Here is a 13,713-nt window from a genome sequence, read left to right as displayed (position 1 = left end):
CATTTTCTTAAATCGAAACTTGGGATAGCCGGGCAACTAAATTTTCTGTTAAATTTCCTCCCAATCAAGTGGCAATCAGAAACAGAGCAAAGCCTCGGTCGAGTTCAACTGAGAGGAATTGAGATGGATATGAAAATGGTAGCAAAAGAAGACATAGAAGAAGGCCAAGACTTAACTCCACCTCTCTCTCCTCTCTCGTACTCTCTTCAGAACTCCATTCTCTCCTCCGCTGATCTCAGCGCCGCCTTCCGCCTCCTCTCCCTCTTCCAATCCCCTCCCTCCACGTGTCCTCAACCTCGTCTCTTCGGCTTGTTGACCAACCGCGATAAATTGTTGTCTTCGGAGGAGCCGGATGTTTTGTTAAAGATTCGTGACGGGGCGAGGGAGTTGGCGAAGGCGAGAGGAAACTTCTCGGACGATGTCGTTTTAGAGGAGGCTGTGTTGTGTTTGGTGATGACGAATGCCGTTGACGTCCAGGATAAGAGTGGGCGCAGTTTAGGAATTGCCGTGTACGATAAGGAATTCTCTTGGATCAATCATAGTTGCTCTCCAAATGCTTGTTACAGGTTCTTGCTTTCCGAGACAAACAACACGCCGGCGTTTCATTACCAGCCAAAGATGCGGATTGTTCCTCATGTAAGGTCCATGTAATCTTAAAAATATGATATTNTCAACAGCTTTTGTTGAGTCACCAGCCAATAAGATTGAATGTAAAAACAATAGCAAGCACACTTTTATCTTCTCTCCATCATTAAACCGAACTGTTTTTAGCCTTTCCTCTAAAACTGTCCTATGATAGACTTTGGCCCCTTCAAAACCTTCTTACGAAACCTTTTGGCTCCCGGACTCGTCCTTATTGCGTCTGCCTCTGCCTTATCTAGCACTTTCCTGCATCCTAAGCCCATCACCAAGGCATACTCCATCATCCCAAAACGTAGTGGCTTTCCGTCCACCACAAACCACATTTCTTTTTTTTATTATTATTGCATTTTACTAAGTGCAGCAACATGTAATGCACTCCCTGCCCCCAAAATGCCTTTTTCCAATTTGTTCCGATTCTTAAAAACTGACCGAAACAAGTGCGACGGAAATCTCTTGCACCATGCCTCATTCCAGCTAAAATGTCCCTTATTCTGTCAAAAACATCCCAACTCGACCTCACCGTCACCCTTGCAGGGAAGTAGGGTACCTTATCACTTATAAGCTCCAACTCGTAGTCGCTACAGTTTACAGTCCGCACAATCTGCACAATCGATATAAACAAAATGTCAGCAACAAAAATAAACCAAAACAACTAATAAACAAAATATCAGCAACCAAAATTACCACTGTAGTCGCTTAAGCGATTTCGGATCGCTTAAGAGATCTTGACTCTGCCTCGTGCAAGATCGCTTAAGCGATCTAAAATCGCTTAAGCGACCAAGAGTAAACTGAATCAATCGCTTAAGCAATCGTGAGTAAAAGAGATTAATCGCTTAAGCGATACAAATGATCGCTTAAGCGACAGTACAAGCAATATTCCCAAAATAAATACGTACCCTTTCTTCCCCGGCCTCCTCGTCGCCTACATTCTCGTCGGCCTTCTCCTCGTCGGCTGAATCCTCAGACGACTCCTTCTGGCCTGAATTCTCGCAGGACTCCTCCTCCTAGCCTGAATTCTCGCCTGACTCCTCATCTTCAAAACCGTTTGCCGATTCTTCTCTCTGTTGTTGTGCCGCCATCATCTCCTCTACTTGTGGACCACCTTCATTGATCGGATGATCCACCGGAGCAGCCACTGAACTGCTTGCGCCACCGTAATCTAGGATTCGAAGTGACGTTGGGTTTTCCTCCTCATTATGAGTGTCAGCCATGGTTTTGGATTGAATTTGGTGTCAAAGTTTGCAGTTTTGATCGGAAATGTGGACTGTATCGCCAGAAATCGCACAGATTCCGTTTAGGGTTCAAGAAATCGATCGGAAATCACGATTATATCGCCGAAAATCGCGACTGTATTCCGTTTAGGGTTCAAGAAATTGATTTTAAGGTGCAAATTTGTAGGCTCGATCAGAAAAAATCGCAATCTCCCTTTGGTTCAAGAAATCGCTTTTTGCCCTAATGAATTTCGATTAAACGAGGTGAATAGATGGAGCTTGTTTTGATAAATTTCAAATTTTAAAAGCTTTCATTATTTATGATTCGGCCTATATATGTTTTAATCTTTTTATTTTAACCTATTTTACGTGTTTAATTAATGCTAACTATGTCACATCATCTTCTCTAAATTAAAAAAAAAAAATGAAAAACATTTTGAAGTTCATTTTCTTAAATCGAAACTTGGGATGGCAGCTAAATTTTCTCACTTGGAAGGCATATCAGTTAAATTTCCTCCCAATCAAGTGGCAATCAGAAACAGAGCAAAGCCTCGGTCGAGTTCAACTGAGAGGAATTGAGATGGAGATGAAAATGGTAGCAAAAGAAGACATAGAAGAAGGCCAAGACTTAACTCCACCTCTCTCTCCTCTCTCGTACTCTCTTCACAACTCCTTTCTCTCCTCCGCTGATCTCAGCGCCGCCTTCCGCTTCCTCTCCCTCTTCCAATCCCCTCCCTCCACGTGTCCTCAACCTCGTCTCTTCGGCTTGTTGACCAACCGCGATAAATTGTTGTCTTCGGAAGAGCCGGATGTTTTGTTAAAGATTCGTGACGGAGCGAGGGAGTTAGCGAAGGCGAGAGGAAACTTCTCGGACGATGTCGTTTTGGAGGAGGCTGTGTTGTGTTTGGTGATGACGAATGCCGTTGACGTCCGGGATAAGAGTGGGCGCAGTTTAGGAATTGCCGTGTACGATAAGGAATTCTCTTGGATCAATCATAGTTGCTCTCCAAATGCTTGTTACAGGTTCTTGCTTTCCGAGACAAACAACACGCCGGCGTTTCATTACCAGCCAAAGATGCGAATTGTTCCTCATGTAAGGTCCATGTAATCTTAAAAATATGATATTTTTTTTTTTTTTTGTTTTTTGTTTTTTAATGAAGAGTTGAGGGGTTATTGAATTGATGTTGGGTGCAGGGAAAGATTGATGTCTGTAGCTCTAGTGAACTAGCACAAGGTTGTTAATTGTTTATGTTATAAGATTTTGGGACTTATTTGATTAGAATTTGATTAATGTCTGACGCTCCTTTTTGCTGTAATATCTGTTGTTGAAGGTTGTGAGACAGATGATGGTCCAAGAATTGTCGTTCGGAGTATAAAGCGGATAAAGAAAGGCGAGGAGGTGACTGTTGCTTACACTGATTTATTGCAACCCAAGGTATATTCAAGTTTCATCACATTGTTGTTGATTGTGTAGGATAACTTGTGTATATAATGTTGTTTGTAACGTTAACTTTGTTAGATGTTGCAATGTCGAAGTCATTAACAAGTGCCGGGTGCAATTAGTGTTTCTAATGATAAAACTGTTGCTTAATTTTATCATCATCACGTTATGAAAGATATACTTGAAATGGCAATGTCGAACCAAATAAACTTCCTACTGTGCTAGTATCCCAATAGGGTTGTAAAGTAATCTGCTTGCGAAATGAGAGGGAAGGATAAATTTGGTGGGTTCACTTTTTTGCCATAGATCAAATGGAAGGCTTCTTATGCTCTCCATGGATTGTGTTTTACTGATTATATGCTTCTCCAATATTGTGTATTCGATAATAAGTTGCCTTGTTTCATTTCTGTATGTTTCATTTTTATGTTAAACTGTTACTAGTTTGCAACGTCTATAATTCATTTTTAACTTGTTGGGTATTTGGCATCCTTTTTTAGCATATAACTTCTTTCTTTTTATTAATTCATATTTTGTTTAAACCAATTGTTTGTGTAGGAAATGAGGCAGGCAGAGCTGTGGTCGAAGTACCAGTTTGTCTGTTGTTGTAGGCGATGCACTGCATCACTCCCAACTTATGTAGATCAGCTTTTGGAGGTAAAAGCTTAACAAGTACTTGTTTTAGATCAAGTCTCATAAATTCAGCCTTTTATTTCAGCTCTCTAAACGTCATTCGAATTAGAGAAAAGAAATGGGGGAAAGTGACTTTGCAGTGTCCCTTTTATTTGAGATATGGAGTTGCCTCAAATTTATTTACAAAGCATTTTGAGAAGTGATTAATTCGAAGAGCTTTTTCTCAGGAAATTTCTGTTTCTAATATGGAGTTTATGAACTTGAGTTCGGATGACAACTTACTTATGGATGAGGCAGATAAAAAATTGAATGATTACATGGATGAAGCTGTAACCGAGTATTTATCGGCTGACGATCCTGAATCTTGCTGCAAGAAGCTTGAGAACTTGCTTACCCAAGGTCTGCAGGTTGAGAAGTTGGAAAGCAAGGCTGGAAAATCACAGCTGAATTTCAGGTTGCATCCCCTGAACCATCTATCTCTGAATGCATATACCACACTAGCCTCTGCATATAAAGTCTGGTCAATTGACTTATTAACTCTCTGTTCTGACACTGATGGACATCACTGGGAAGCTTTCAACATGAGCAGATCTAGTGTAGCATACTCGTTATTGCTTGCTGGTGCTACTGACCATCTGTTTCGATCCGAATCCTCTCTGATTGCATCTGCTGCAAATTTCTGGGCAAATGCAGGGGAGTCCCTATTAACACTTGCTAGAAGCTCAGCATGGAATTTGATTGTGAAATCAGGGTTATCCGCTTCAAAATTTTCCCTTCAGAAATCTAAATGCTGTAATTGCTCATTGATTGATAGGCTTGAAGTGGATTCATTTATACGTCAAGCTCAAAGTGCTGGTCTTAAGAACATATCCAATGAGCTTCTTGATTGTATCTCAAATTTGACTGGTAAGGTTTGGAGTTCCCTAATACATGGGTGCCTGCACTTACAAGTAATTAAAGATCCCATTAATTTCAGCTGGATTGATAAATCTACTAATGTATCGGATTTTTGCACTCATTCAAACAAAAGTTGCTGGACAGCGGAAATTATTTCCAGACAGAAATCAGAGCGGTATACGAATGAAGAAAGGGTGAATATCTTTCTGCTTGGTGTTCATTGTTTATTTTATGGAGGATATCTGGCAAGCATATGTTATGGTGAGTATTCCCATTTGGCTTCTCATCTTCAAAATGTTTTATATGATGAAGATAATTCAATACAATGATTCATGAATGAATCTGAATTGAGACGAAATGTATTATATGAATTGCTTCTGTGCATAAACCAAGAGTCTTCCTAGTTAATTAGAATTGCCTTCTGGAATTTGAGTTTGCCATTGCAGTATATTAGATCAATAACTTCACAATTATGTAGAGTGGAGGATAAAATCATATTTTATAGTTCATTTACGTTATCTTTAGTTTCAACTATTATTAATGGTTCTAATTTCATGTTAAAGGTTTCTAACAGTTTCAAGTCTCTATTTTTAAATGCAAGGTTTATAGTTTGATGTGTTAATGTGGATATAATTTGTCATGCTCTAACCATGATTTTAATTAATCATCTAATTGATAGTTGGCACATAATTTTTACTTTTGACATTGCATTGGTTATGCATGTTAAAAAACTCACGGTGAAATTTGATTATAAATATTTGAAAAAAGTAGCATATTTTTCTTTTGTATTGTTGTTTAATTACATTTAAAAATTGATAATGATTATACATCTAACTATTTTATATAATTAATTGTGTTAATGAGATATTGAAGGAAATTGAATTGTGAAACAAATCTATTACTATTTCAGTAATGAAAATTTTAAAGACAACTATCATTTGAAGCCGCTAATGAAAGAATGATGGATTCTTCCAATATCTCTGGTTGCAGAATGCACAACTGGAAGAAAATATGTAATTGATTTTTAGAATTAAATTTAAAATCGAGGATTTTTATAGCACTTGGTAATATGTAATTGAGTTTTTAGAAATGAAGTCTAGGATATTTTAGACAGTGAGATAATATGTCAAAAAAAAAAAAAAAAAAAAAATTTGATGATATAGATTTTTATTACATTGATAACTTTTCAATTTTATTTTTTTTTAATTTATTATAAAATTAGACCATTGGAACCCAAAATTTTATATTCAGGAACATAATATAATTTTTTTTATTATGATATTTTGAAAGAGAACACTCCTTGTATAGACTGCTTTTTATCCCAAAACCGCACTTATAATTTTCAACAAAGTTACGAACACTGAAAAATTTGCACCGAAAATGTGTATCGGCCTACATGTACCAGGCGCCTGATTTTTTTATCAATTTTTTTCTAGTGAACGGCTGTCCATCAAATTTGGATGGCCGTTCACTCACATGGACTCCCATCCATATAATATGGACGGGGGTCCATATACCAGGGACAGGCGTCCCTATTTAAAGGATGTCCGTCCATAAGTAAAATGGAATAAAATTTTTTTTATAAAAATTAGGGACGACCGTTCATCCGTTATGGACAGCCATCCCTTCATTTTGGACGGGCGCCTGCAAATAAGAGACGCCTATCCTTAACCAAAATATGAAAATAAAAAAAAAAAAAAATTTGGGGACGGCCATCCCTTACGTTTGGACGAGCATCCATTAGGAATGGACGCCCGTCCATACTTTAAAAAAAAAAAAAAAAAAAAAAAAAAAAAAAAAAAAAAAAAAAAAAAACACATTCTTCGTCTCTTCTTCTTCGCCAAGCCAAAAACCACAGCAATATCTCTCACACATAGCTCATTGATCTCCATGGATTTTTAACCCAACAATGCTTAGGAATAGCCGCTCTAATATCAGATAATTTAAAAGGAGGAGGCGAGCAGGGTTAAACAACTACCATCTTCTTCTCTCTACTCCATTGATTTCTTCCCTCAAAATATTTCTGAACCCACCTGCTGCATTGAACACAGTATGCTGAATTCTTTGACTCCAAGGTGGAGTTTGAGGACTTCACCAGAGTCGGGGAGACTGCACACATTAGAGAGAGGTCAAAATCAGAATGCATTATATGCCCATCTTCCCTCAACAAGACATTCTCTGGCTTAAGGTCTCTGTAAATAATCCCAAGCATGTGCAAATACTCCAAGCAAAGAAGAACTTCCGCCACATAAAACTGAAGAGTGAAAGAGCATATTAATAAACACAATAATTTAGCCTGGTTATTCTTGCATCATTTTTATGAAACTGCAGTCTTATCTTAAAAATGACATTTTTTGCATGTCATGCATATTAATCTTCTACAAGCACGGCCCAAAATTTTAAGAGATTAATATCCTACCAAAATCAGTGATATTTTTACCAGAGTCGGGGAGACTGCACATTTAGAGAGAGGACGCATATCGGGTGAAAGATCGATTGATAGTAATGATGGGAGAAAAATGTTGATTGATAAGCAGGTGCATCGGTCTATTTGGTTGCATGGTGAGAATTTCGTTCGGAAGAGGGAGAAAATGGAATATGTTGTTGCTCAACACATCCAGGATGGGTAATATTCCCAAAGCTACAGAAGGTGAGCAAGTGGCAGCAAGGTGGCCGGCCTGGTTGACCACAGTGGCTGGAGAGGCGATCAGGGGATGGGTTCCACGACGTGCAGATTCTTTTGAGAAGCTAGACAAAGTAGCTTCTTCTTTGATCCATTAATAGCTTCTCTTCTTTTTTTTTTTTTTTTTTTTTTTTTTTTTTTTTTTTAAAGGTATGGATGGGAATGGACGCCCGTCCAAACTTAAGGGACGGCCGTCCCCAAAATTTTTTTTTTTTATTTTCATATTTTGGTTAAGGACGGACGTCCCTTATTTGCGGGAGCCCGTCCAAAATGAAGGGACGGCCGTCCCTAATTTTTATAAAAAAAAAATTATTCCATTTTACTTATGGCAGGGCGTCCTTTAAATGGGGACGCCCGTCCCTGGTATATAGACCCCCGTCCATATAATATGGACAGGAGTCCATGTGAGTGAACAGTCATCCAAATTTGATGGACGGCTGTTCACTAGAAAAAAATTGATAAAAAAATCAGGCGCCTGGTACACATAGGTCAGTACACATTTTCGGTGTAAATTTTTCGGTGTCCGTAGCTTTGTTGTATAATTTTTATAAACCAAAAAAACTCAACTACTCATATTTCACTGTAAATATTAAGCAATTTTATAACAAAGTTTGGAAAGTGTCATTTTCCAATAAACCCTTTCTAGAATGGCTACTGTTTGAACCCCACATATTTTATAAACAAATCAAGTGGCAACCGAAAACAGGGGGCATTTTATTAAAAGACCAAATCAAGTTCAAATTTACTTAAAAGGTCATGTAGTTTTAAAGTGTTAAGTAAATAGTTTTACTATTGATTAAGGTTAATTAAACATGATTAGTGGTTAATTAGGATTAATAAAGTATTGAGTAATCTTTTACACCTTCTTCTTCTTCCTCCCGCCATTAACACACCTCCCCTGGTTGTTGTTTCTTCTAAGCTTCATCTACATCTTCTTCTTCCTCTCAATCTTCTTCTAAGTCTACATCTTCTTCTTCCTCCGCCATTAACATCTTCTCTGCCAAAGATCTACCTCTTCCTCCTCCTGACATTTCGTCCAGGTATGTGTATCTCTTTTTTGCATTTTAAATTTCGATTTACAAAGATTTAATGATGGGTTGGGTTTGGGTTATGATTTTGATTTAGTTGTTTTGGTTGTTAGGTTGTGTTTGATGTAATGCAAGTTCAAATGAGTGAAAAAATTTATTCTGTCACATACTAGATCGCTTAAGCGATCTGCTATAATTCTAATATATGGCAACAGATCGCTTAAGCAACCAAGGGTAAAAGTAAAGAATCGCTTAAGCAAAACCTTAAATCGTTTCGCTTAAGCGATCGTGCACCTAGGGTGACTTGATTCTGCCTTAGACTTGATCGCTTAAGCGATCATGCATCGCTTGAGTGACCAAGGGTAAAAGTGAAGAATCGCTTAAGTGATCTTGATTCTGGCTTGTACGTGATCGCTTAAGTGACTATGGCTAAATATATTGGATCGCTTAAGCGAGACCTGAAATCACTTAAGCGATCTAGTATATTCGGATGATCTTTATTCTGCCTTTGGCAAGATCGTTTAAGCGATAATATACATCACTTAAGCAACTAAGGCTAAATATACAAGATCGTTTAAGCGAAATCATACATCGCTTAAGCGATCAAAGGTAATTTACTTTGGTACTTTAAAAACATTAAAATTTGTATTATTTTAATATTTCTTTTCCATGTTTATCTACACATGTAAAAAAATTAGTTTAATTAAAATATAATTTAAAAAAAAATTAGTTTAATTAAAATATAATTTAAAAAAATCAATTAAGTGATATTAATAATCAAATCAATTGACACAAGACAGATCATAGTCCATTGAACTAATCGTACAATTAAAATTCAAGCTTATTTCAATCTATTCCCCCCACATCGTACAAGATTTGACTACATTTTGGTCAATAAAAAGAGCACAATAATCATTTTCAAATACATCATCCATATTTGTGAAATGACGTATGTTTCTACTAACGTGTCACACTAGTGTGCTATGACATTCATCCATATATCATGCGGTTGTAAATAATCTTCTTACATGGCCTTAATATGTGTTGATGGAATTAGGTTGCAAATAATCCCTCTTAATATATGTGTTAATAACCGATGTACGTTAACATTAACGTTAATCCAGTGTTTATAAGGCTTCATTGCTTAAGCGATAAAATAAATCGCTTAAGCGATCTTGTGAAAGGCATAATAAAGATCATTCGAATATACTGGATCGCTTAAGCGATTTAAGGTCTCACTTAAGTGATCCAGTCTATTTAGCCTAGTCGCTTAAGCGATCACGTACAAGCCAGAATCAATATCACTTAAGCGAATCTTCACTTTTACCCTTAGTCCTTAAGCGATGCATGATCGCTTAAGTGATCAAGTCCAAGGCAAAATCAAGTCACCCCAGGTGCACGATCACATAAGTGATTTAAGGTCTTGCTCAAGCGATTCTTCACTTTTACCCTTGGTCGCTTAAGTGATCTAAGATCGCTTAAGTAATCAAGTCCAAGGCGGAATCAAGATCACTTAAGCGATTCTTCACTTTTAGCCTTAGTCGCTTAAGTGATTAAGTGCAAGGCAGAATCAAGATCATCTCAGATGCACGATTACTTAAGCGATTTATGTATTGCTTAAGCGATTCTTCACTTTTACCCTTTGTCGCTTAAGCGATCAAGTGCAAGGCAGAATCGAGATCATCCCAGATGCACGATTGCTTAAGCAATTTATGTATCGCTTAAGCAATTGTTCACTTTTAGCCTTGGTCACTTAAGCGATTTAGGATCGTTTAAGCGATCAAGACCAATGCAGAATCAAGATCATCCCAAGTGCACTATCGCTTAAGCGATTGTTCGCTTTTAACCATGGTTGTTTAAGGGATCCTAAATCGCTTAAGCGATCAAGTCTAAGGCAGAATCAAGATCATCCCAAGTGCATGCTCACTTAAGTGATTTATATATCGCTTAAGTGATTCTTCACTTTTAGCCTTGGTCGCTTAAGCGATTTATGATTGCTTAAGCAATCAAGTCCAAGGCAGAATCAAAATCATCCCAGGTGCACGATCGCTTAAGAAATTGTTTACTTTTAGCCTTGGTCGCTTAAGCGGTCAAGTCCAAGGCAGAATCAAGATCATCCCAAGTGCACAATCGCTTAAGCGATTTAAGGTCTCGCTTAAGCGATCAAGTCCAAGGCAGAATCAAGATCATCCCAATTGCACGATCGCTTAAGCGATTCTTCACTTTTAGCCTTTGTCGCTTAAACAATCAAGTCAAAGGCGGAATCAAGATCATCCCAGGTGCATAATCGCTTAAGAGATTTAAGGTCTCGCTTAAGCGATCTTGTATAGAAAACTCTTGATCGCTTAAGTGATATATATAGTCGCTTAAGCGATCATGAGCAACACATATTATTTCCAACTTGTCTCCTGAATTTTGACAAACTAAAATCACCAACACATATTAATTTCATCTTTTCTCCTGAATTTGACAACCTAATTGCATCAACACATTAATGCTATTTAACAAAAATACTAAATAAACTCAAAGTCAAAAGAGGGAAAAAAATATTGAATTGCTTTTGTACAATTCTGAAATGTGTCAATTTCATTAAATTACAACATTATAAACAACAAATAAATGTCTTATATACACCCAAAATAAAAGCAGCGTCGACAGCCTCCATCCTCCCTCTTTATCATTCTCTTCAGCCACTTCCCCATCCTCCAAAATTATCTAGCACACCTTCAGCATCAGCAGTAGCAGTATCTTCATCTTCTTCTATAGCACCCTTCCAACATTATCCAGCCTTGGCCTTGGCCACAAAGCAATGCCACAAAGCATACATAACACCACAACCCAAGTATCAACAGTTTGATGCCTAACAACACCAACTGATCCAATTCAAGACAATCCAATTATTCAAGACAACCCAATAAGAAATGCATTTCACATAAACTACAAAACTCTAAGTCCAACTTCCATACCTTTTGATGACAGCATCAACAATGACTTGGATTGGGTTCTGGTCAGTCAAAAGGGATCATGTCGAACTCAATAAATTTTAGTGCATATGCCCTACAATCAGCACTACAATAGGAGGAAGACATGAGCATTAGAATCAGCTTATAAAATAATTGTATTATGTAAGTTTTATACAAAATTTATCTCGAGTCATTTATCGGAATGGGAAGGCGCTTGAGTGGCCACTTTCCTGTCAGTAGTTCATCACCTCAAGTGCTGAAACATCCCGCTATTGTGCAACAACTGTGGGAACAATATACACAGCGGTTGCAACTCCAACTCCATCTCCAACTGTCTCTCTCGACAAATACTTAGGTTGTAATCAAGGATCTACAGCAAGCCCTTCTCTAGTAGTCAAATGACGGTTATCATGCATATCCTTGATGTTTATGATGTAGTACACTCTTTTAACGTTTGCCCAACTGTTGTCATATTTGGGCATTTCTCCTTGTACATACTGCATCATCCTCTCATCAAACCGAAACTCATCAAAGACACCATCGAAGTCATCTGTGGCCAATTTTTTCCGCTTGCCTCCCTTTGTTGCACCTCTACCATTGGCCTTTTTCATTAAGGTATCATATGTAGTTACTAGGCTTTGGCCAAAGGCCACATCGATGATGGCACAGTACGGATACAAAATATCACCATTACTACCTTGTTGTAGCCTCATAAGTGCCAATATCTCATCAATGTGCTGTATCAAATAAAAATAACATGATAAATATACAATACCTCATGGAAAACATAAGCAAAAATAAGGCAAAATAACTCACCAAGTCGTCGAGCCACTTGCCCATTGTCAACATCTTTTCAAACCACTCTTGGGGATAATCCCTAGTCTTGCACTTCACGCACCCATCACTTCCAAAATCATTGTAATAGGCATCGAAGAGGTTTTTCTTTTCCTCATGTATTAACATATACAAATCGACCTTTAACTCCTCCATTTTCACTTGCCAACTTCCTTCACCTTCTTCCTCACCCTCCTCCATTTTCACTTCCCCACTTCCTTCGCGTCCCGCCTCACCCTCCTCCATTTTCACTACCCCATTTCCTCCGCGTTCCTCCTTACCTCCTCCATTTTTGCTTCTCCATTTTCATGGACTTCCTCATTTTTTTACTTCGTTTTCCTCTTCTTCCATGTTGTGTGAGGAGATTTTACGTGCCTACTCTTTTGGCTCTCTCTTTTATGCTCGGGTTGTACTTCAACCACTTTCAATACCCCACAAACTTCCTCCTCCCCCCTACCAACTTTATGCGCCACCCTATCAACTTTCTCCTCCACCTTTTTCATCCGTTCTTCCATCTTCTCAAACCTCTCATAAACGACAACTGTAAAATTGTCAAACAGACTATTTATGAGGTCAACCACCTCATTCTCCTGACCCCGATGCCTTGGCAAAGCAGTATTTGTTATACCAGTTTGCCAATTGGGTGGAGGCATACGAACCTCTTCATCTTCCTCCTCCTCCTCCTCCCTCCCGCCGATTGGAGCTTTATCAACCTCAGCCTCAACAGAATTCTCAAGCAATGGCCCTGCAGCTACACTCACATGCGTGGCCCCTTCTAGGTCCTGCATTAGGTGGTCTATCCCTTCTAACTCTGAATGCATATACCACACTAGCCTCTGCATGTAAAATCTGGTCAATTGACTTATTAACACTCTGTTCTGACACTGATGGACATCACTGGAAAGCTTTCAACATGAGCAGAACTAGTGCAACATACTCGTTATTGCTTGCTGGTGCTGATGACCATTTGTTTCAGTCCGAATCCTCTCTGATTGCATATGTTGCGAATTTCTGGGCAAATACAGGAGAGTCCTTATTAACGCTTGCTAGAAGCTCAGCATGGAATTTGCTTATGAAATCAAGGTTATCCGCTACAAAATTTTCCCTTCAGAATTCTAAATGCTCTAATTGCTCATTGATTGATAGGCTTGAAGTGAATTCATTTATACGTCAAGCTCAAAGTGCTGGTCTTAAGAACATATCCAATGAGTTTCTTGATTGTATCTCAAAATTGACTAGCAAGGTCTGGAGTTCCCTAATACATGGGTACCTGCACTTACAAGTAATTAAAGATCCCATTAATTTCAGCTGGATTGATAAATCTACTAATGTATCGGATTTTCGCACTCATTCAAACAAAACCAATAAAGGTTCATGCTGCTGG

General features: G+C 38.2%; 1 protein-coding gene across 1 annotated transcript; it reads left to right on the top strand.

Annotated features, from left to right (window-relative positions):
- The first annotated feature begins 129 nt into the window (after nt 1–129).
- LOC116136470 (protein SET DOMAIN GROUP 41-like) lies at nt 130–5,338 on the top strand. Its single transcript, XM_031422167.1, has 6 exons — nt 130–636; nt 2,320–2,946; nt 3,048–3,087; nt 3,185–3,288; nt 3,850–3,948; nt 4,152–5,338. Exons 1-6 carry the CDS (start codon nt 130–132, stop codon nt 5,148–5,150), a joined length of 2,376 nt encoding a protein of 791 aa, XP_031278027.1. The 3' UTR covers nt 5,151–5,338.
- The last annotated feature ends 8,375 nt before the right edge of the window (nt 5,339–13,713 follow it).

Source organism: Pistacia vera, unplaced genomic scaffold, assembly GCF_008641045.1.
Source record: "Pistacia vera cultivar Batoury unplaced genomic scaffold, PisVer_v2 Contig314, whole genome shotgun sequence".
Taxonomy (NCBI): domain Eukaryota; kingdom Viridiplantae; phylum Streptophyta; class Magnoliopsida; order Sapindales; family Anacardiaceae; genus Pistacia; species Pistacia vera.
Note: the sequence above shows the minus strand (reverse complement) of the source record. Positions and strands in the feature narration are given on the sequence as shown.